Here is a 22,079-nt window from a genome sequence, read left to right as displayed (position 1 = left end):
ACTACAGGCATGAACTGCCGCGCCCGGCCCTACCCACACTACATTTCTAAAAGCATTCTTTATGAAAATCAATTTTGAAATAATATCTGAAAACTCGAAGTCCACTGCGTAAATGAGTAATCATTTCCGTCATGTCTCTGTCGAGATGAACGACACAGGAAAATGTGGATTAAGCCACGAGGGAAATTTAAATCTAACATAACCAAGGCTAACAAAAGCACGTGCACAGAAGGGCCGGGCACTGCTCGTGGGTTCCCTGTGCAGGTGGGAGACACTACAACGGACGCTGTCACCTCTTGGTGATCTGACTCGGCTCCTGCAGATCCGGGTCGAGGTCAAAGACCTCATTATCCAGCAGCCTTCGCAGCGTCACATCGGCCAGCTGCTCCATGACCTTAAACACCTCATCCAGGTTCAGGAACATGGAGAAGTCACGCTCCTTATTCTGCGTGGTGATTCGGATGGTATCCGTCAGAAAGACATTGGACGTTCTTTCTAACTTCTGGATATCAACCCATGGAACTACAAGTTTAACTGTAAGAGAAAAGGGTGAAACACATATTATACCACGAAATTGGAGCCAAACTTGAGTGTGTCAGCAAGCAACTATCCAAAGCTCTCCTTAGGCCAATGTGTAAATGCCTTTTAAAAAATGTTTTTAAGTTCAGGGATACACGTGCAGGTTTGTAATATAGGTAAACTCATGTCATGGGGATTTGTTGTACAGATTATTTCATCACCCAGGTGTGAAGCCTGGTACCCATTAGTTATTTTTTCTCATCTTCTCCCTCCTCTCACCCTCCACCCTCAAGTAGGTGCCTGTGTCAGTTCTTTCCCTCTACGTGTCCATGGGTTCTCAACATTTAGCTCCCACTTAAAAGTGGGAACATGCGGTATGTGGTTTTCTGTTCCTGCGATAGTTTTCTAAGCATAATGGCCTCCAGCTCCATCCATGTTCCTGCAAAGGATGTGATCTCATTCTTTTTTATGGCTGCATAGTATTCCATCGTGTATATGTACCACAATTTCTTTATCTAGTCTACCAATGATGGACATTTAGGTTGGTTCCATGTCTTTGCTATTGTGAATAGTGCTGCAATGAACATATGCATGCATGTGTCTTTATGGTTGAGCGATTTATATTCCTTTGGATATACACCTAGTAATAACGCTGGACTGAATGGTAGTTCTATTTTTAGTTCTTTGAAGAATCACCACACTGCTTTCCACAATGGTTGAGCTAATTTACACCAGCAATACCATTCTGGACATGGGAACAGGCAAAGATTATATGATGAAGACGCCAAAAAGCAATTGCAACAGAAGCAGAAATTGACAAATGGGATCTAATTACATGAAAGAGCTTCTGCACAGCAAAAGAAACTATCAACAGAGTAAACAGAGAACCTACAGAATAGGGGAAATTTTTTGCAAACTATGCATCTCACAAGGTCTAATATCCTTGTGAGATAGCAACTATCAGGAACTTAAACGAATTTACAAGAAAAAAACAGACCACCCCATTAAAAAGTGGGCAAAGGACACAGACACTTTTCAAAAGAAGACATACATGCGGCCAACAAGCATATGGGGAAAAAAGCTCAACATCACTTATCATCAGAGAAATGCAAATCAAAACCATAATGAGATGCTACCTCATACCAGCCAGAATGGCTATTATTAAAAAGTCAAAAAATAACAGATGCTGGGGAGGTTGTGGAGAAAAGGAAACGCTTATACACTGCTGGTGTAAATACCTTTAAACCAGAGCAGGAAAGAAGAGCACAGACCACCTGACAGCTGTTGGTCAAAACCCAACTCGTGTTCTAATGGTTTTCTTAAAGATTTAAGTAAAACTTCCCAAGCTGAAGGCTGCCGCATGTTTCAAAGGAACACTATTCTGAAAAACCAAGTTAACAACGTTTACCCTTCTCAAGAATATTTAAACTTCAATAGTTATGCAAAAGTTTCTGAATCTACATAAATTCCTTCAAAAACAGCATTCACAGTGTAAGCCATGGGAAAAAGAGGTGTGTAAATGAGGATCATTCATGATCTCGTTGAGAGAAATGGACGTAACGTTTAGCCTGTTGTCAATAACAGTTGTGAGAGTCTTAGAAGACAGAGTATAAGCAGTTTTTATGAAACTTTTAAAAAGTAACATAGTACAAACGGTACATTTTAGAAACACCTGGTCTAGTCTCAGAAATGTTTCTAACAGCGGTAGCCAGGGCTGGCAATACAGAGTCAGCAAAGAGAACAGAAAGTCTAAACATCTGGCAGCCTGCTGTCATCAGAGAGGCATGCACAACACCTGAAAATCAGAAATGTCACCACATATGAGGGATCATTTATTTTTCCTAAATCTTTTTGTTTGTTTGTTTGTTTGAGGCGGAGTCTTGCTTTGTCACCCAGGCTGGCGTGCACTGGTGCGATCTCGGCTCACTGCAACCTCCGCCTCTGGGGTTCAAGCGATTCTTGTGCCTCAGCCTCCCAAGTAACTGGGACTGCATGCACCACCATGGCTGGCTAATTTTTGTATTTTTAGTAGAGGCGGGGTTTTCCACCGTGCCCCATTTTTTCCAAATCGTACCCTCCTAACACAAAAAGGTTTAGTGACAATCACTAATAAGTGTCAGAAAACAATTCATTTTCCTTTTCAAATAGAGAATGACGTTCTTATTTTTACCATTTCTTTCCGTTTATCTTGCCATACCACCTTCAGCGCTTTAATAATTTTAAAGGCCATTATTTCTGCATCAGGCTTGACAATAAACTTCTCCAGCTACTTCTACCAGGTTTCATAAAAGCTCTTTTATACACAGGTATATATGCTCCACCTATGCCACCAACTTTCATTCACTAAGCATCTCCTTTGTGGAGAGCCCACCCTGCACTGAAGGAGCTTGTTCACAAAGAGAAAACAGACGTGCATATGAGTAAGCGACCACTGACTTGCTGGGACTGAGCATAAAAATGCAAATACAGTACAAACAATATGGGGACCAGGGAAGGCTTTCTGGAGGTAACAAAATCCGAACTGAATTTTGAAGGATGAAGGATGAATAAGAGTTTCCAACAGGCTAAGTACAGAGAAAGGAAAGAAAGCCAGGTGGACTTTGAAAAGCATTTCAAAGAGAAGGAAGACAGGGTGGCTAAGGTTAGGTCAGGGCACACCCCGAGGGTGCGGAAGGGCTGTGCGGATAGGGTGTGTATCCTAGAGCATCAGAACCAAGGCTGGCGAGCTGGGAACGGAATGCCACATGCCAGAAGCCAGCCACAGCAGACCCCCCAAGAGAAGCTCCTCTCACTGGTTCAACTTGAAATGTAAATCAAGAAAGAAACCAAAATTACACACTCACGTATGCAGCTTCCATACTACCCGACATGAGCACTTACAACAGTATCTGGTTCTGGAAGAAGTTTCCGTGGGAATGACTTTTTAAACATTCAATATACAACTGACACTTGTGGCTTCGCTTTTTCACCTGCGAATCCCACTGCCTAGGACAGCTCCTGCCACTGGATAAATACGTGAGCCGTCAGTGCACGAATCTCAAGGAGAGAGTGAAGAATTCCCCTTCTGGAAGCAACTGCATATCCAGCCAGTCTTCCAAGGGACAGTCCTGACCTTCAGCGCCAGGAATTTTTTAATGGCCTGCTTTGTTAAAAAGCAGGAATATGGCCGGGTGCAGTGGCTCACGCCTGTAATCCCTGCACTTTGGGAGGCCGAGGTGGGCGGATCACGAGGTCAGGAGATCGAGACCATCCTGGCAAACACAGTGAAACCTCGTCTCTACTAAAATTACAAAAAATTAGCCAGGCACGGTGGTGGGCGCCTGTAGTCCCAGCTACTCGGGAGGCTGAGGCAGGAGAAAGGCGTGAACCCGGGAGGCAGAGCTTGTAGTGAGCCGAGATGGCGCCACTGCACTCCAGCCTGGGCGACAGAGTGAGACTCTGCCTCAAAAAAAAAAAAAAAAAAAAAAGCAGGAATATGTTCTACACTTTGAGAAATATTAAGCCATCAGTGATAACACTGTTTTCTAAACTTACAGAAGTAAAAACCCCTTAGTGGCTATGTAAAGTGAACTATACAGAATGTTTCTTAAGGCAGTAGAAAAAGTGAATTCTCCAGATGTAATCCCCTGCTAGTAGTAGCATATATAAGTAATCAAGTGTCACCCGGTGTCATCTCCATTTATTTAAATCTGTCCAACTCTTCCTGTTAACGGCCCTTCCTGGGAGCAGCGCTGAGTCCCGAGGGCCAACTTCATCTGGGAAGAGCCTGCCAGGCCTCACTTACGTTCCTTGCCCAGGAAGAAGGAGTAGAAGCAGAGATGGTTGATGCTGAGGTACAGCCAGCCCTGGCGGGGCACCCTGCCCTTCCAACAGCAGCAGGAGTAGTAGGTGACCAGCTTCTCTGCCTCGGGGAAGTTGAACCTGGCCTCAAACTTCACCAGGGCTTCTCGGAATTTCTCGGGTTCTTCCTCCTGCTCGGCGAGCCTGCTGCTGGTCTCCTCGGCTATCAGAGCCTGACACACAGAGATGACAGTCCCTGCTCAGTGAGCCGGCAATGGGAAGGCAGGGGCTGCAAGGGATCTGAAGCAGGAGGGACTGAGACGCACAGGCCCCCGAGAAGCATGCGCTGCTTCAGTGACAGACACACCTGACGAGGAGACTGGCTCAGCCGTGTCATCCATCAGCCACCCAGACACACGGCTGCAGCAGAAAAAAGAGGAATGGCAGTCGGGGTCAGAAAACCCAAGAACCAGTCTCTCACTCGGCCACTTACCGATCATGAGGCTCTGGGTGAAGCATCTGACTTCTAAGCCCAGTTCTCAAACAAATGATCAATTTTTTTTTTTTTTTTTTTTTTTTCCCTTTTTGGAGATTTTTGCTTTTGTTGCCCAGGCTGGGGTGCAATGGTGCAATCTCAACTCACCACAACTTCCGCCTCCTGGGTTCAAGCGATTCTCCTGCCTCAGTCTCCCGAGTAGCTGGGATTACAGACATGTGCCACCACGCCCGGCTAATTTTGTATTTTTAGTAGAGATAGAGCTTCTCTCCATGTTGGTCAGGCTGGTCTCGAACTCCCAACCTCAAGTGATCCACCCGCCTCAGCCTCCCAAAGTGCTGGGATTACAGGTGTGAGCCACTGCACCCTGCCGCAAACATCACTTTCTAAATTTTCCCTACAGGCATATGAGGATAAAAGGGCTGCCTCAGGCCCGTGAACTCGGCATCAATCCCAAAGAACTACCCAACTTTGAGATAAAAGTTAGTCCTATGAGCATGCAGGTGCGGTGGTTCACACCTGTAATCCCAGCACTTTGGGGAACTGAGGTGAGCAGATGATTTTAGGCCAGGAGTTCGAGACTGGTCAACATGGTGAAATCCCATCTCTACTAAAAACACAAGAATTAGCCAGGTGTAGTGATGCGCACCTGTAATCCCAGCTACATGGGAGGCTGAGGCACAAGAATCGCTTGAACCCTGGAGGCAAAGGTTGTAGTGAGCCGAGATTGTGCCATTGCACTCCAACCTGGATGACAGAGTGAAACCTTGCCTCAAAAAAAAAAAAAAAGTTAGTCTTTTGAGAAAAACTCATGAAGATCTTCCTCATTAGGTTCAAAAATGTTGGTATTTAAGGCTACTACCGGCCTGACCGTGTGGCTCACTCTGCAGTCTTAAATGGATATTGGCCAAGGTTCCCAAGGTCATAAATAACCTCCAAAGCACTTGGGTTTATGGGAAAACAAGGCATCTAAATCTACAATTTTTTTGCCAAAATTGAGTAACAATTAGTGTCCTTCATAATCTGCGGTGGTGGTAGAAGGGCCTAGAATTCACGCTTGTGGCCTATTTGTTCCTAATTGACAACTCATTGCTACCATCAGAAATCTGATTTCCCATCCCTGGGAGCTTGCTGCAAAATCCTTCCCTGAGAATATCTTGTTGTTACCTTCACATGAGCAGCTGTTTAGGAACTCCTGGGCCCCAAGCCTCACATGCACTACCTGATTGTAAAAATACATTTGGGATTCAAATTCCAGCTACTCAGGAGGCTGAGGCAGGAGAATCATGTAAGCCCAAAAGTTTGAGGCTACAGTGCACTATGACGGCACTTGTGAGCAACCACTGCACTCCAGCCTGGGCAACACAACAAGACTCCATCTCTAAAAATACATATATTCACACACACACACTTCTATCATTTATCTTTATTAACATTTCCCCTTTTTTTTAGGTAGGTAGGTATGTCTCATGAAAAGCGATGTCCCTCAAGACAAGGCTACTTTTTGGGTATTTTTGTCAAACCCTGCACTATTATATAAGCTATTTTCCAACTGAAACCTGAGCATTGACGTTAACATAACAATGTAATTTAAAATTATTATTTATTTTTATTTATTTATTTATTCTGAGATGGAGTCTCGTTCTGTCGCCCCGGCTGGAGTGCAGTGGTGCGATCTTGGCTCACTGCAAGCTCCGCCTCCTGGGTTCATGCCATTCTCCTGCCTCAGCCTCCCGCGTAGCTGGGACTACAGGTGCCCGTCAGCACGTCCGGCTAATGGTTTTGTATTTTTAGTAGAGAGGGGGTTTCACCGTATTAGCCCGAATGGTCTTGATCTCCTGACCTTGTTGATCTGCCCGCCTCAACCTCCCAAAGTGCAGGGATTACAGGCGTGAGCCACCATGCCTGGCCTAAAATTATTTTTTTTTTTTTTTTTTTTTTTTTTTTTTTTTTTTGAGACGGAGTCTCGCTCTGTAGCCCAGGCTGGAGTGCAGTGGCCGGATCTCAGCTCACTGCAAGCTCCGCCTCCCGGGTTCACGCCATTCTCCGGCCTCAGCCTCCCGAGTAGCTGGGACTACAGGCGCCCGCCACCTCGCCCGGCTAGTTTTTTGTATTTCTTAGTAGAGACGGGGTTTCACCGTGTTAGCCAGGATGGTCTCGATCTCCTGACCTCGTGATCCGCCCGTCTCGGCCTCCCAAAGTGCTGGGATTATAGGCTTGAGCCACCGCGCCCGACCTAAAATTATTTTTAAAAGAAATCTGGAGGCTGATGAAATTTCAAGTGATTTTCATTTTCTTCATTATGTTTTTCTCTGTTTCCCACATTTTATTTAACAAGACATTATACATGAATGAAGTACTAGTTGAGAGAGATGAATATTTTTGAAAAGCATATCTAATATATAATGAGTGCTGAGCTCTCCCCTTGCCCTGGAAGTGAGCGTGGAAGGGTCTTTATGAAGGCTCCGGAGCAGACAGGCAGCAGGCACAGCTGCAGGGTGGGACCTAGGGGCTCCTGGTACAGGCGTGAGGGTGGCCATGCTGACCCTTGCCTTCCTTGAAGTATGGCTTCTGGTTACAGGCACAGCTTGAAACAGGGATTTTTCAAAGTTTTCTAGAGTCATCAAAGGTTCGGGATATGAGTAGGAAGGCCTCCATTCCCAGATCCTTAGGATTTGACCAGAGGAAAGGGAGATCAAATGTCACGCTGTGCTCCCAGGCTCAGGCCAGGCAGGCCCCTCACTCCCCAGCCCTGCCTCCTCAGGACTTACTTTTCAAAGCATTTTAGCTTCAAAGTGTCAGGGACCAGAATATATCACCCCAAAATATGCCACTTTGGCATAAGGATTATTTTGAGCTGAAGAAAACTGAGAAACAGCAAACACCAAAAAGGCTGTCTTCCCCCCCCGACATCTGCCTCAAAACAGGACCTGTTTTTAAAGGTCCATTAGTCAAGGTGTGTCCTGCTCCTGTACCAGAAAGAGGACTTTGACTCTCAGTCACCAGAAACAGCTCTCGACCCTCCCAAGTCCAGAAACAGCCCTGAGAGGAACCTACGTAACCTCACTCAACTAATCCTTAGCTTCCATGCGCTTCCCACACAGTACGCTGCCCCAAAAGCCTAAAGGCCTCTTTTCTAGTCTTGTCGCCTTTCTACAAATGCACTGTTCTTCGCTGAGATGCTATGTGAGCCCAAGTGCTAACCACCCCTGTGAGTTACTCATCGCTGAGCTTCTGTTACACATATGCATGCTTTTGTGTTCAAATAAAGTCAGTTTGGCTGGGCGTGGTGGCTCACATCTGTAATCCCAGCACTTTGGGAAGCCAAGGCAGGAGGATTGCTTGAGCCCAGGAGCTCGATACCAGCTTGGGCAACATAATGAGACCTCGTCTCTACAAAAAATAAAAACATTAGCCAGGTGTGGTGGTGTGTGCTTGCAGCCCCAGCTACATGGGAGGCTGAGGCAGGAGGATCACTTGAGCCTGGGAGGTCAAGGCTGATGTGAGCCACGATTGTACCACTGCACTCCAGCCTGAGTGACAGAGCAAGACCCTGTCTCAAAAAAACCACCAACAAAAATAAAATCTGTTTTTCTCTTGTTCATCTTTTGTCAGTGTGATTTCCAGGACCCCAGTCATGATATCTAGGAGAGTCAAGGACAAGTTTTCTTATTCTACAGAAACTGTTTTAAAATCACTGTAGCAAAAGTTAATTTTCTTCCTGCAAATTAAGAGGAGCAATACCTAAATCAAAGAACCACTACAACTTGCATTAGACCAAGACAGGTGGGGGTAAGTGTGAAAAATAGCTCTGAATGGGGCCTTTCTGTAGCTACCCAAGTGTGATATGACCCAGGAAAGGGAGCCACAGTTGGCTGGGCCAGGATGAGGGCTGACCCAAGCCCACCATGGCCCAGTCCACCCGCTAACCCCACTGGCCAGGTATAACTCCAAGAAGACATTGTCAAGCTGGCTGGACTTGGGATGCCCTCCCTTTCACCAGATCCCATAAGTATCCCCCAGTCCCCGAAGGAAAAGATTTTGTTCCTCCAAAATCAAAAATCTGCTTTGACACCCTTTACGAAAAGCCATGGCACTTGAGGTATTAGAAAGCCGAGCTTTTTGCAGAAAACAAAATCGAAGGGCTAGGAGGTTTTACCCTAAGGAAGGAAAAGTGTGTCACACGCTAATGTGTTAAAGTATTTAATGAGAGAGTTAAATTTAGAATGAGAAACTCTCTCTCCCAGGCCAATGGGGCTTTGAAAGCACTGATTACCCATCATGTTATTGCAGGGACGCCAGTTATATAAAACTAACTCACAGGAAGTATCACAGATACCTCCCAAAATACTCCTCTCTTGCCAACTCAACACTTAATTGGCTTTCATTACATTTAATTTACATATTTTAAGAATAAACATCCACTTCTAGCAGGAGGAAAGTGGTAGATTCAACAGAATAGTGTGACGAGATGTCACAACTGCAAAAAAAAAAAAAAGGTGATTTAGGAAGTCAAATAATGTGTTGCTCTGCAAAAACATAAATCTTAACATTATTTTTTTTTTCCAGCGATAAAAAAGGGCCTTCACTCCTGTAAAGGATAACAAAAACTAAGCCTGAGAATAAAGTCTTGTTTTTTTTTTTTGAGACGGAGTCTCGCTCTGTCCCCCAGGCTGCAGTGCAGTGGCGCAATCTTGGCTCACTGCAAGCTCCACCTCCTGGGTTCACGCCATTCTCTTGCCTCAGCCTCCCGAGTAGCTGGGACTACAGGCGCCCACCACCACGCCCAACTAATTTTTTCGGATTTTTTAGTAGAGATGGGGTTTCACTGTGTTAGCCAGGATGGTCTCGATCTCCTGACCTCGTGATCCATCCGCCTTGGCCTCCCAAAGTGCTGGGATTACAGGAGTGAGCCACAGCGCCCGGCCAAGTCTTTTTTTTAACATGTCACGTGTATTTTGCTAGACTGACTACAAAGTTAAGACAGGTGATAAATGAAACTTATGTGGCTTTATGTATTAAGCCAAAAAGTTCAGTTAGCAGAAAACACTGTTAGTATGCCATAGTGTTCGAAATGTCTTAAGGAAAAAAGATGGAAAGATGGGGAGAAACGTTGAACTCAAGGGACCTACCTTTACCTTCCCTTTGACAAAACTGGCAATGTCATCTTTATTATCAAAGACGGACAAGGTGTGAAGGAGATTTTGTTCCAGCCAGTCCCAGTGCTGGTTGATTTCCTCTAATGTTGCACCTGGATTCAAATAGAAAAAGATACAGAGCTTAAAAAATGCAATCGAAGTAATTCCTAGAACATGAACTCATTTTCTAAATATTGTGTATCCCCGTGTTGATGTTATTAAAACATCTGGGCTCTCATACCCTGGGCCACAGTTTGCCATATGAAATGGAAGGCACCCCCATTGGGGCTGTGGTGCCCCTCCCCGTCGCAGTGGGATGTGCAACCATCACTCCCATTGCCACACAGATGGGCCAGGTGGCCAAGTGAGTTACTGCTGGGACGGTTCTCTGACCATCCCACCCACCCTACTAACGCACAGAACTCCGACCATCTCCACTCAAACGACAGAAACATTTCTAATTATTCAGCTACTCCAGCATGGAACAAGCCCAGAACAGCAGACCAATCCTCAGCGGCCTTGCAAAGTTCTCCCATGAAAAGAAGAGTCGCTTCAAGAGGTGCCGAAGCCCAAGTCCATGGAGGAAAGAGCCTCTTGCCAGGGCTCTGCTGAAGGCCCCAGGGGCTGCCACTTGCACCCAACATTGCTGCAACACAACAAGCAAGGGCCTAGGAAATTTACAGCTTACAAATGTGTACTTTACAGCATTTACAGCAGTGGCTGTTAAAAACACACATAAAAAGAGGTCTGACAGTACATGTTAAAACAGAAACACAAAGGCATTAAATCATAGGCGTAAATTCATTTCTTTCAATGACAATATTTTTTAATCACCACATTATTAAAGCATTAAGCAAAAAGCTTAGTCATTTTAGTTGTCTGTATTTCCTCTCTATTCTCATCATCTCTACTGGACAACGGGCACTTTGACACAGGGACTGTTCCCAGCTCCTCATGGAGGGCCTGGCACACAGCAGATGCTCAACAAGGTCCACCGACTAGAAGCACACACGGTCCTGGACAACAAAAACACGTGGGCATCAGGTGTTTCTAGTGTAGGCAGGCTTCCAAAATGGGAAGCAGGAGATATTCCAACCTCGAAGAAATGAGACAAACAACAGAGCTGAATCCTCTAGCCAGTGTGAGAGGGATATGGTGCCCAGAGCCACCCACCACTTACCCAAAAGCCAGATATGGACCAGGCACAGTGGCTCACGCCTGTAATCCCAGCACTTTGGGAGGCCGAGGTGAGTGGATCACTTGAGGACAGGAGTTTGAGACCAGCCTGGCCAACATGATGAAACCCCATCTCTACTAAAAATACAAAAATTAGCCAGGCGTGGTGGTAGGCCCCCCTAACCCCAGCTACTTGGGAGGCTAGGTCAGGAGAATCACTCGAACCTGGGAGGAGGAGGCTGCAGTGAGCCGAGACCACGCCACTGCAATCCAGCCTGGGTAACAGAGCGAGACTCTGTCTCAAAAAGAATAAATAAATAAAAGCCAGGCATGCATTTTGCTCAGTCATCTTCCTCTCCCTGGAATGTAAACATAAACACCCCACACAAGAAGGTGCCAGGGGACTGGCTCTGGACTTGTGGCTGCGTTGGGGTCCATGAGAATGGAAAACATCTATCTGTAGGAGGACTGTTGTTCTGAGCAGACACTTAGGGAAGGAATAAAAAGAAGTATCTAATAGAATAGTTCATAAGGAATAACGAAAGTTTAAAACAATAGTGCTTATTTTGAATTTTCCCCATTTTGGGGCAAGGCATTGGCCAAAGCAGTATCCTTCAGTCATCACTAAAGCCAGTGTTCCCATTAGAGCTGGGAGGGCCCAGGCTTCTCTCTGCCCGAGGTCTCTCTTCACAGGCCATGACTCCGCTGTCCCTGCACCAAGAGCCCTTGGCCAGTGACCCTGCCCTACTGCCCCTCGGTCCCACCTCCTGTGTCCTGCTCTCCAAGGATCACAGAAGCCCAAGGAGCAGCCCACTCAGGTGCAGCAGAAGCTTCCTCTGAGGTGAGGGTCCTGGTCCTCTTGCTCTCCTCTTCCTGCCGTCTGGGAGGGTTCCCGCGGTATCACGAAACCCCTGGCCCTTCAGGCTCCCCATCCCTCTTGCAATTGGGAAAGCTTGTTTTAAAACAAAATCAAACCCAGCTACTCCAGGCTCCCCAGCATGACTCTCTCGAAGCTTCTGACCTTTCCCCACCTACACTGAGGCCCAGGGCGTCTACTTGGTTCCTCAGCTGGTTATAACACACGCTACGCTGACCCAACTTAGGGGTACATCTGGTTTACCTGCTGCTGGCTTAAGTCTCCCTGCCCTGTTCAGTGTCCCCAGGTGGCAGGGGTGTAGGTGTCAGCCACAAGAACACCCTTCTCGAAATCCAGTGGGTCAACAATGGTGTCTTCTCTATCGCATCACTAAGTTGGGTTCAACCCAAGCTGATAATCTTGCACAAGCACCTGGGGTAGCCCAGGGCTCTGCTTTTCCTTGGCACTTTAAGACCTTTTCTTTCTAAGTCTTTATCCTTTATTATCCATTACAATAAAACCCATTACTCAGAATACTGAAGAAAAAAAAAAACAAGTGAAGAATAAGGTGAAAACGGAGCACTTTATGGGACCTCGATTTTTTGCTATTTGTTTTCATGGGCTCTCTCACTGATCCAGAAGAAGAGAGAACCAAGAGTTGCAGGAACAAAGACGAACTAAAGCGGGGGGGAAGACTCACCTTTGTGGTGCTGGTCTGTTCACTGATGTGTGATGAAGACTGAGTGAGGAAATGGCGGCTCAAGTATGTGTCCAAAATCGTGTCAAATGAAGGGCAAACCAGGGCATGAAATGAATCTCTACAACCTGCAAGTACTCTGGGGTCCTTCTATAAAAAGCTATATCTGAATTTTTTTTTTTGGCGGGGGGGAGATAGAGTCTCTCTCTGTGGCCCAGGCTGCAGTGCAGTGGTGCAATCTCGGCTCACTGTAACTCTGCCTCCTGGGTTCAAGAGATTCTCCCACCTCAGCCTCCCAAATAGCTGGGACCACAGGCGCACACCACCTCGCCTGGTTAATTTTTGTATTTTTAGTAGAGATAGGGCATGTTGGTCAGGCTGGTCTTGAACACCTGACCTCATGATCTGTCTGCCTTGGCCCCCCACAAAGTGCTGGGATTACAGGCGTGAGCCACCGCGCCTGGCCCTGCTACATTTGAATTTTTTTTTTTTTTTTTTTGAGACAGAGTCTCATTCTGTCGCCCAGGCTGGAGTGCAGTGGCGCAATCTCAGCTCACTGCAAGCTCCATCTCCCAGGTTCCCGCCATTCTCTTGCCTCAGCCTCCCCAGCAGCTGGGACTACAGGTGTCCGCCACCACGCCCGCTAATTTTTGTATTTTTAGTAGAGACAGGGTTTCACCGTGTTAGCCAGGATGGTCTCAAACTCCTGACCTTGTGATTTGCCTGCCTCAGCCTCCCAAAGTGCTGGGGATTACAGGCGTGAGCCACCACGCCCGGCCACATTTGAATTTTGAATTTTTAAGTATCATTTACATCATCCTCAGACCCAGTTCTTGCTATGGCTGGGCATTAAAAGAGATACTCTGTGCTTCCACTTACAGCAAGCTCTCTCCCTCCACTCCCATCCTCCTAAATGCATCCTTTCAGGCGACCTGATACAGTTGATCATTTATCCTGCTATTAAGCTCACAGAGGCTAACACCATTAACTGGTAAAAGCTAACCCAGCTAACCGCATGCGTCTTCCTCAACTGATAACTTTAGATAACATGAATAAATTATCATCAGGCCCCAACATAATATACCCCTATGGAATTAAGATTTGGGACAACGTCATTAAAAAACTAGACTTTTATTCTTTAAAAAATTCATTCTACCTACTGGGAAGGAGCTTATCATAGAGAAAGATAATTCTAAAACAAAAACCAACCCACACCTTCAAAGAGAAAATAAACCACACAATAAAAAAATCTATCACTGAGTCATAGTGAGGTTTTGTTCCAATCTACGCTGCTCCTGAATATAAGACATAATTGTATGCTTCTCCCAGCAAAGACAATCAATATGATGAAACTTTTCCACCCTACTGGCTTCTATTTCCTACAGAAGTTGCCAAATGGCAGGGAAATTTTCCAGACTATAATTTCCTCTACAGGAAAGTCTTACGATGGGTTCCACGAATTCCACAAATCAATGCAAGCCGACCACACATCCGTGACCGCAAAAGATTAAAAGGGAAAGTCCTTCAATAGATGTCACATACCACGGTTCTGAAACTACACTACAGCAGTGGTTTTCAAACTACATAAAATAGCACATCTCAAAATACCTTTCTTCAAAAAAAAAAAAAAAAACATAATAGTACAAAACAGAATACATGCAAACTCCTAAGGAGAGCTACTGATTTGTAAAATATGTTCGAGTTATGCACACACATGTGAATATATTTCTGTCTGTAGGTCATGGTCAAAAGAAGATTGAAAGCCACTGCATTGTAGACATACAAGCAGTGCAAAGGGTAGAGAAGAGAAAACAAGAAAGTGAGAATGTGTCATCCATTGAAGACGCAGGATGATAAAAAGCCTACAAATTAACCCAGTACCACAGCAATGTTCTCACTGCGGCTTCTGCTGACTTTCCAAAACCAAGACAGAGGAGAGCTGCTATTGTGGCCTGAATTTTGTCTCTCCAAAATTCATGTTGAAGCCCCAGCTCCCAATGGGAGTATGTTTGGAGATAGCACTTTTAAGGAGGTGTAAGGTTAAATACGGTCATTACTAGTTTGGCATGCCTGGTGTCCTTGTAAGGAGAGACACCAGGTTAGTGCATCCACAGAGAAAAGGCCATGTGAGGATACAGAGAGAAGGCTGCTGTCTGCAATCCAAGGAGAGAGGAGACCTCACCAGAAGCCAACCCTGCTGGCACCTTGAGGCCGGACTTCCCAGTCTCCAGAACTGTGAGAAATAAATGCTTGTTTTTTAAGCCACTCAGTGTATGTGTGTAGGGGGCAGGAGGCAGAGGTGACGAGCAGCACTAGCAAGCTAACGCAGCTGTCTAAAACCAAAATGTATAGGAAGATTGTGGACTGTCACGGAAGTCCAATTAGCAAAATTATGCCTGTCTTATTAAGACCTCCAATTTTTCAAAAAAATACTTTTTCATTGTCTAAGAAAATGAAAGTCCAGTGGATCTTAAACTTCACCCACATAAGAAGTCAAAAGTCAGAGTTATAAATCCCTCTGCAAAACTAAAATTCAGTATTAGGAACCTCAGGTAAGACCACAAAACGAACAACACTGATGACTTAGGAACAACCAAATCCATGTTCTAAGAACAACCAGAGGATGTCAACAGAGGACATTTTCTAGATGCCTGACGTGTGTCAGGAATTTTGGTCCATATACCATACGCATAATGTCACTTACCTCCATAAAATATTACAAGGTAACTGCCAGTATTTTAATTGTCTAGGTGAGAAGAGCAAAGTGAAGAAAATAACCAACCCGAAAGCCAGTTCATCTGACTTGGGCCTGGCTCTGCCTGTGACAGCGTCATGGATGGAAGCTCCCAGTGGCTTGAGTCACACTGAAACGCACACACAATGTTTATTCTCTTAGGTTTTTCCCAGAGGTATTTTCAGGAAATAAAACAAGCATCTCATTGTCTATGCCCACAGCTTCTGCACGGACACTGCCACAAGGAACTTGATCCAAGCTTGTTTTCAAAAGCAGCTGCTTCTCTCTGCACAGTCAATATCCAACTGAATTAAGTGCCTTCTCCGCCACCTAAGTCTTAATCAACAATGAAACGGGCATTCTGTGTGCTTAGTTCAGATCTGTTTCTCTGAAACGACAGGACATTTCTCTACAGGCCAAACACTAACCATCTACTGTCTATATGCCTGGGCTAAAAGCCATACAGACTACAAAGGAGCTAGTTAAAAGTCAACTGCCATGGCAGTGTCATTCCCAAATCTCACTCAACACTCACCCTGTGCAGGGTAACTCAGGATCAAAGAATTCAAGCAAAAATTACAAATGAAGGAAGGAAAGGGTTGGAACAAAAAGCCTTTGATTTTCAGAAAGCTGACATTCTTCAAGTGGATACGGTAACATCTAATCTGTAAGTCGAAAGCAGTATCTTTACAAGAACATATAAAAAGTTCAATGATCATCCCATCATCATGATTTACAAGGTTTTTAGTCAGTTATATTTTTCACTATACAGTTTAAGAAAATAAGCTTTAAATGTTTCTTTTTACAAAATGTCCTTGGCTTTTTTTTGCCTTCAAGTGAAATTAAAGAGTCCTAAAAGTGAAAAACAGACAAACTTAATATCTGACAGTAAAAGTAAAATAGCCTTTTAATTTATAACTGAAATGGTCATTAAAATGTCCTTGTATTAGTACCAGTAGACACTTTTCAGAAATAAAAGCAGGAATAGAAGACATAGGAAAAACATGATCTATGATCAAATGAAAAATCAGTAAGTAGAAACAGAGTCAGAAATGACACAAAAAATACAGTCAGACCAAGACATAAAACAGCTATTATAAATATACTCTAAGGCCAGGCACAGTGGCTCACGCCTATAATCCCAACACTTTGTGAGGCCGAGGCAGTCAAATCACCTGAGGTCAGGAGTTTGAGACCAGCCTGGCCAACACAGTGAAACCCCATCTCTACTAAAAATACAATAATTAGTTGGGTGTGGTGGCGGGCGCCAGTAGTCCCAGTTACTCGGAGGCTGAGGCAAGAGAATTGCTTGAACCCGGGAGGTGGCGGCTGCAGTGAGACGAGATCACGGCACTGCACTCTAGCCTGGGCAAAAGAGCAAGACTACGTCTCAAAAATATAAAATAAAATAAAATAAAAATAAATATACTCCATATGTTCAAATGGTAGAAGAAGGCACAAGCCTGTTGAGAAGCCAAATCAAATGGAAGACACTTAAAAAGACCCAACTCAAACCTTTAGGAATGAAAAACACAGTATGTAAATTAGATTAAATCAATATGGGGGAAAAATCAATTCTTAAAAAAATGGACAAAGTTAACTATTGGGTTATTAAAATAATTGCACAGAAAAAATAACCAATTAAACAGTGTTTTGATGACACATATGTACAGGAATACCTCAAAAATATTGTGGGTTCAGTTCCAGACCCATGAAATTAAGCAAATATCACAATAGACCAAATCACACAAATTTTTTGGCTTCCCAGTGCATATACTGGCCTGGTGCAGTGGCTCATGCCTGTAACCTCAGCACACTGGGAGGCCAAGGTGGGCAGATCTCAAGGTCAGGAGTTTGAGACCAGCCTGGCCAACATGGTGAAACCCCGTCTCTACTAAAAATACAAAAATTAGCCAGGTGTGGTGGCGGGCGCCTGTATTCTCAGCTACTCGGGAGGCTGAGGCAGAGAATTTCTTGAATCCGGGAGGCAGAAGTTGCAGAGAGCGGAGATCGAGTGCCGCTGCACTCCAGCCTGGGTGACGGAGTGAAACTATCTCAGAAGAAAAAAAAAAAAAAAAAAAAAAAAACCAAAGTTATATTGACACTGTACTGTAGTCTATTAAGTGTGCAATCGCATAATTGTGAATCCTCCATCTCCTCTCTCCTCCTGTTTCTGGTGGCCTCTGACCATGTATTTGTGTGGTGTTGGAGATACAGCCAGTGGCCATGGGGAGGAAGGTGTTTTGTGGCTGGCAGAGTGTTTACGACTTCAGTTCTTACACGAAACGCACCTTGCTGAAGCTAAACAACCAGCTGTCTATTAAAATAATGAATCCTCCTCTCTTATAAGTAGACATACAGCCATGACAATGTCCTGTGCTGGCCTTTAAGGCATTTTGTCCCAAATACTGCATGGGAAGAGTAAAATGTTCTCTCTTCGAGAACAGTGGTGACAATCACAGAGGAACAAGCTTGAAGAACACAGTTTTCACAGAGTGTCGTGGGGGACATTGAGATTAAGGAGAGGCATACTTTGGAGATATTGTGGGTTTGGTTCTAGACCACCAGAATAAAGCAAATATCACAAGTGAGTCACTCACAGGTTTTTAAATTTCCCAATGCATATAAAAATTATGTTCACGGCACACTGTAGTCTATTAAGTATGGGAAAGCATTATGTCTTTTAAGTAGTACATGCCTTACCTAGAGAACACTTTATGGCTTAAAAAAAATGTTCATGATTATCTGAGCCTTTAGCAGTTGTAATCTTCTTGCTGGTGGAGGGTCTTGCCTCAATGTTGATGGCTGCTGACTCATCAGTGTGCTGGTTGCTGAAAGTTGGGGTGGCTGTGACAATTTCTCAACATAAGACAACAATGAAGTTTCTTGCATGATTGACTCTACCTTTCACAAAGATGCTGTTGATAGCATTTTGCCCACAGTAAAACTTCTTTCAAATTTGGAGTCAATTCTCTCAAACTGCTGCTTTACGAACGAAGGTTTATGAAATATTCTAAATCCTTTGTTGTTATTTTAGCAATGTTTGAAGCGTTCAACAATGTTTCAACAGCCTCTTCACCAGGAGAAGTTTCCCTCTCAAGAAGCCACTTTCTTTGCTCATCGATAAGGAGCAACTCCTCATTCATTCAAGTTTAATGAGAGTGCAGCAATTCAGTCCCATCTTCAGGCTCCACTTCTAATTCCAGTTCTCTTGCTGTTTCCATCACATCTGCAGTGACTCCCTCCACTGAAGCCTTGAACCTCTGAAGCCCTCAAAGTCACCTGTGAGGATAAGAATCAACTTCTTCCAAACTCCTACTAATGTTGGTATTTTGACCTCCTTCCAAGAATCACAAACGTGCCTCAGGCATCTAAGATGGCAAATCCTGACTATGACCTACAGCAGCAGCTGAGACACCTGCGAAGGGATGCATCTTTTCTTCTGTAGGCTTGAGTCGAGAACTCTCGGTCATCTTGGTAATAACGGGCTGGATGTCCAAAGTTGCAGAAAAAAGACGAGAACTTTCAGGAAAAAACTTACTGTATCTAGCAATTCAGATATGGTGGAAGTAAAGTCAATGTTCCAGGAATATCTTCCAAAACAAAGGTAGTCGTCTCTGGAAGACGTAACCACAGTGGTGGTATGTAAACTCGAACTTTTACCCTTAAAATCTCTGACTCTGGTAAAACTAGAGAAAATGCACCAAGCAGCACAGGATATGTTTTGCCAACAAGAAAAGGCAGAAAAGGAACAATGGCAAATAACCCACTGGATGATAACTTAGCACTTCAGGGAACAATCTACCTTATCTACTATTTAACAATAACTTGGCTGGGCACGGTGGCTCGCGCCTGTAATCCCAGCACTTTGGGAGGCCAAGGCAGGCAGATCACCTGAGGTCAGGAGTTTGACACCAGCCTGGCCAACATGGTGAAACCCTGTCTCTACTAAAAATACAAAAATTAGTTGAGTGTGGTGGTGGGTGCCTGTAATCCCAGCTACTCAGGAGGCTGAGGCAGGAGAATCGCTTGAACCTGGGAGGCAGAGGCTGCAGTGAGCGAAGATCGTGCCATTACACTCCAGCCTGGGCAACAAGAGCAAGACTCCATCCCCCCTCCAAAAAAAAACAAACAATAACTAGAAAATAAGGTGCATCTGTACACTGAAAGTAGTATTTGTTAATAATATCAATAAAATTGATAATATTCATACAAATAATATAAAAATGCCAAGATTGATAGAACTTGTATTGTGAATTTAAACACTCTGATCTGTATTAAACATAAGCAGTTAAACTTTGAACCAAGTTTTATGGGATTTTTTTTCTCAAGTCATGTTTTTAGAATTGCAAATTAAATTATCATTCACTGTTCTTATTGCTTTCCATTTTATAGATAACATTCTTGGACACAAGGAACTAAATACATCATTTATATACACAGCATGTTTACTTTTTTTTTTTTTTTAAAGACAGTTTTGCTCGTTGCCCAGGCTGGAGTGCAATGGCGTGATCTCGGCTCACTGCAACCTCCACCTACCGGTTCAAGCGATTCTCCTGCCTCAGCCTCCTGAGTAGATGGGATTACAGGCACCCACCACGACGCCCAGCTAATTTTTAGTATTTTTAGTAGAGATGGGGTTTCACCATGTTGGCCAGGCTGGTCTTGAACTCCTGACCTCAGCTGATCTACCCACCTCAGCCTCCCAAAGTGTTGGGATTACAGGCATGAGCCACTGCGCCCGGCCTACGATTTTATTAAAAGCCTGAATTTGAAGATACATTCCAATCTTGCATAAAGTTCATGTTGGGTTTTACATTACCTGATTAAAAAAAACTTTTTTTAACCAATTTTCTGTGCCAGGTTATGTTAAATACTATTAAATATCTTGTGTGACCAACCGATCCTACCAGTAATGAGAAAACTGTGTCTTAAAAACAAATCTGATTTTTTTTTTTTTTTTTTTTTTGAGATGGAGTCTCGCTCTGTCGCCCAGGCTGGAGTATAGCAGCGCCATCTCAGCTCACTGCAAACTCCGCCTCTCAGGTTCAAGCAATTCTGCCTCACTCTCCCCAGGAGCTAGGATTACAGGTGACCACTACCACGCCCTGCTAAGTTTTGCAGTTTTAGTAGAGATGGGGGTTTCACAATGTTGGCCAGGTTAGTCTCGAACTCCTGACGTCAGGTGATCTGCCTGCATCAGCCTCCCAAAGTGCTGGGATTACAGGCGTGAGCCACCATGCCCAGCCAACAAATCCGATTTTTAAGAAACCCTCACCTATTCTGTAGTCAGCTAAGCTTTTAATTACATTAATTTCAAGGACTTGAGAATTACATTTCTGCCTTTATCATCCAGGTATCAAACAATTACAAACCTAAAAATGGTTACCATAATTATCTATATAAGCCTAAATAATACGGACTTGAAAGACCCCAGGAGGTAAATATACATATTAAATTTGGATTTTTAATTCTAAAAGACTGCACTTAAGCCTGTAATAGATACATTGCTAAGAATATCTTTGTAAATTCTGAATATAATTCTTGGGGGTTTGTCTCAGTCAATAATAGGAAATTTAAATTAGCACAGGCCTTAAGACCTGGTTGAGTTATTAGGCCCCGTAAAGGAGACTAGAAATTTGATCATTCTTTAGTTAATTGTTATTGATTGGTAGGTGATATTTTCTCAGATATTAAGTAAATGTAAAGCTTTGGGTATTTGGAGAATAACTTTCTATAACACTAACCATTATATTTGGTAATAGAATTTAAGTTGATGAAAGGTATTACATATTTTAGAAATTTCATTAAGGTCTAGATCAGAGCAGTAAACAATGGAGAAAAGTGTGCATGTGCTTTTCCCCAGTTTAATTTTAAGTAATTTACTACTGTACTCTCATTTTAAAAGTTTGCAGGGAAAAAAAAAGTTTTCAAAGAACACAGATTAAATTCACTAAGTTCAGATACGCTTCCTTATATGATTTAAAATTTGCTGTGTGAAATTTAAAAGTGTTTTTAAAGACCTAAAATAAAGGGACTACAAATTTTTAAAACCAAAAAATAAAATAAAATGGTGAATTCTTCCCAGAAGGTTTTCAATTTACTTTGCCCAGATGAATCAGAGGAATCACTATCTATGCAACTATAGCCTTATGAAATGTATTTCTTAAATAATAAGACTTGAAAGTCAAAATTACTCTTTGACCCATGGGCTGCAGAATGGACGTTGTATTAGCAGGCATGAAAGCAACATTAATCTCCTTGTACCTCTCCATCAAGCTCTTGGGTAACCAGGTGCATTGTCAATGAGCAGTAATACTTTGAAAGGAATCTTTTTTTTCCTGAGTATTAGGTCTCAACAATACGTGTGTTAAGTCTGTTTGCATTGCTATAAAGGAATACCTGAGGCTGGGTAATTTATAAAGGAAAGAGGTTTATTTGGCTCACAGTTCTGCAGGCTGTATGGAAAACACTGCACCAGCATCTGCTCCTGGTGAGGCCTCAGGAAGAAGCAGAGGCCTCAATCATGGCAGAAGGCAAAGGGGGAACAGGTGTGTCAAAACGAGTGAGGGAGAGAGGGCGAGACGGTGGGTGGGCGGGGGGGGGGGGGGGGGGGGGGGGGGGGGGGGGGGGAGAGAGAGAGAGAGAAGGAGGGAGGGAAGGAGGGAGGGAGATAAAGTGCA

At 44.0% G+C, this 22,079-nt stretch overlaps 2 protein-coding genes across 3 annotated transcripts in view; one reads left to right on the top strand and one right to left on the bottom strand.

The window, feature by feature from the left end:
• The window catches only part of TBC1D8 (TBC1 domain family member 8), a 128,913-nt gene that overhangs the window by 40,870 nt on the left and 65,964 nt on the right, over positions 1–22,079 (bottom strand). For both annotated transcript variants that reach the window (XM_025354428.1, XM_025354427.1), the window contains exons 3-5: positions 9,928–10,046; positions 4,304–4,532; positions 294–534 (exon numbers count right to left, since the gene is read on the bottom strand). In XM_025354428.1, coding sequence (XP_025210213.1) covers positions 294–534; positions 4,304–4,532; positions 9,928–10,046 — 589 coding nt within the window. The remainder of the gene's footprint in view (positions 1–293; positions 535–4,303; positions 4,533–9,927; positions 10,047–22,079) is intronic.
• On the top strand, positions 18,889–19,181 carry LOC112605262 (BBSome-interacting protein 1-like). The gene is made up of 2 exons (XM_025354968.1): positions 18,889–18,935; positions 19,013–19,181. The coding sequence occupies exons 1-2, from the start codon at positions 18,889–18,891 to the stop codon at positions 19,179–19,181; spliced, it is 216 nt and encodes a 71-aa protein (XP_025210753.1).

The sequence above is a fragment of the Theropithecus gelada genome, chromosome 13, assembly GCF_003255815.1.
Source record: "Theropithecus gelada isolate Dixy chromosome 13, Tgel_1.0, whole genome shotgun sequence".
Lineage (NCBI taxonomy): Eukaryota > Metazoa > Chordata > Mammalia > Primates > Cercopithecidae > Theropithecus > Theropithecus gelada.
The sequence above is the reverse complement of the archived record's forward strand: the minus strand, read 5'-3'. Positions and strand labels throughout refer to the sequence as shown.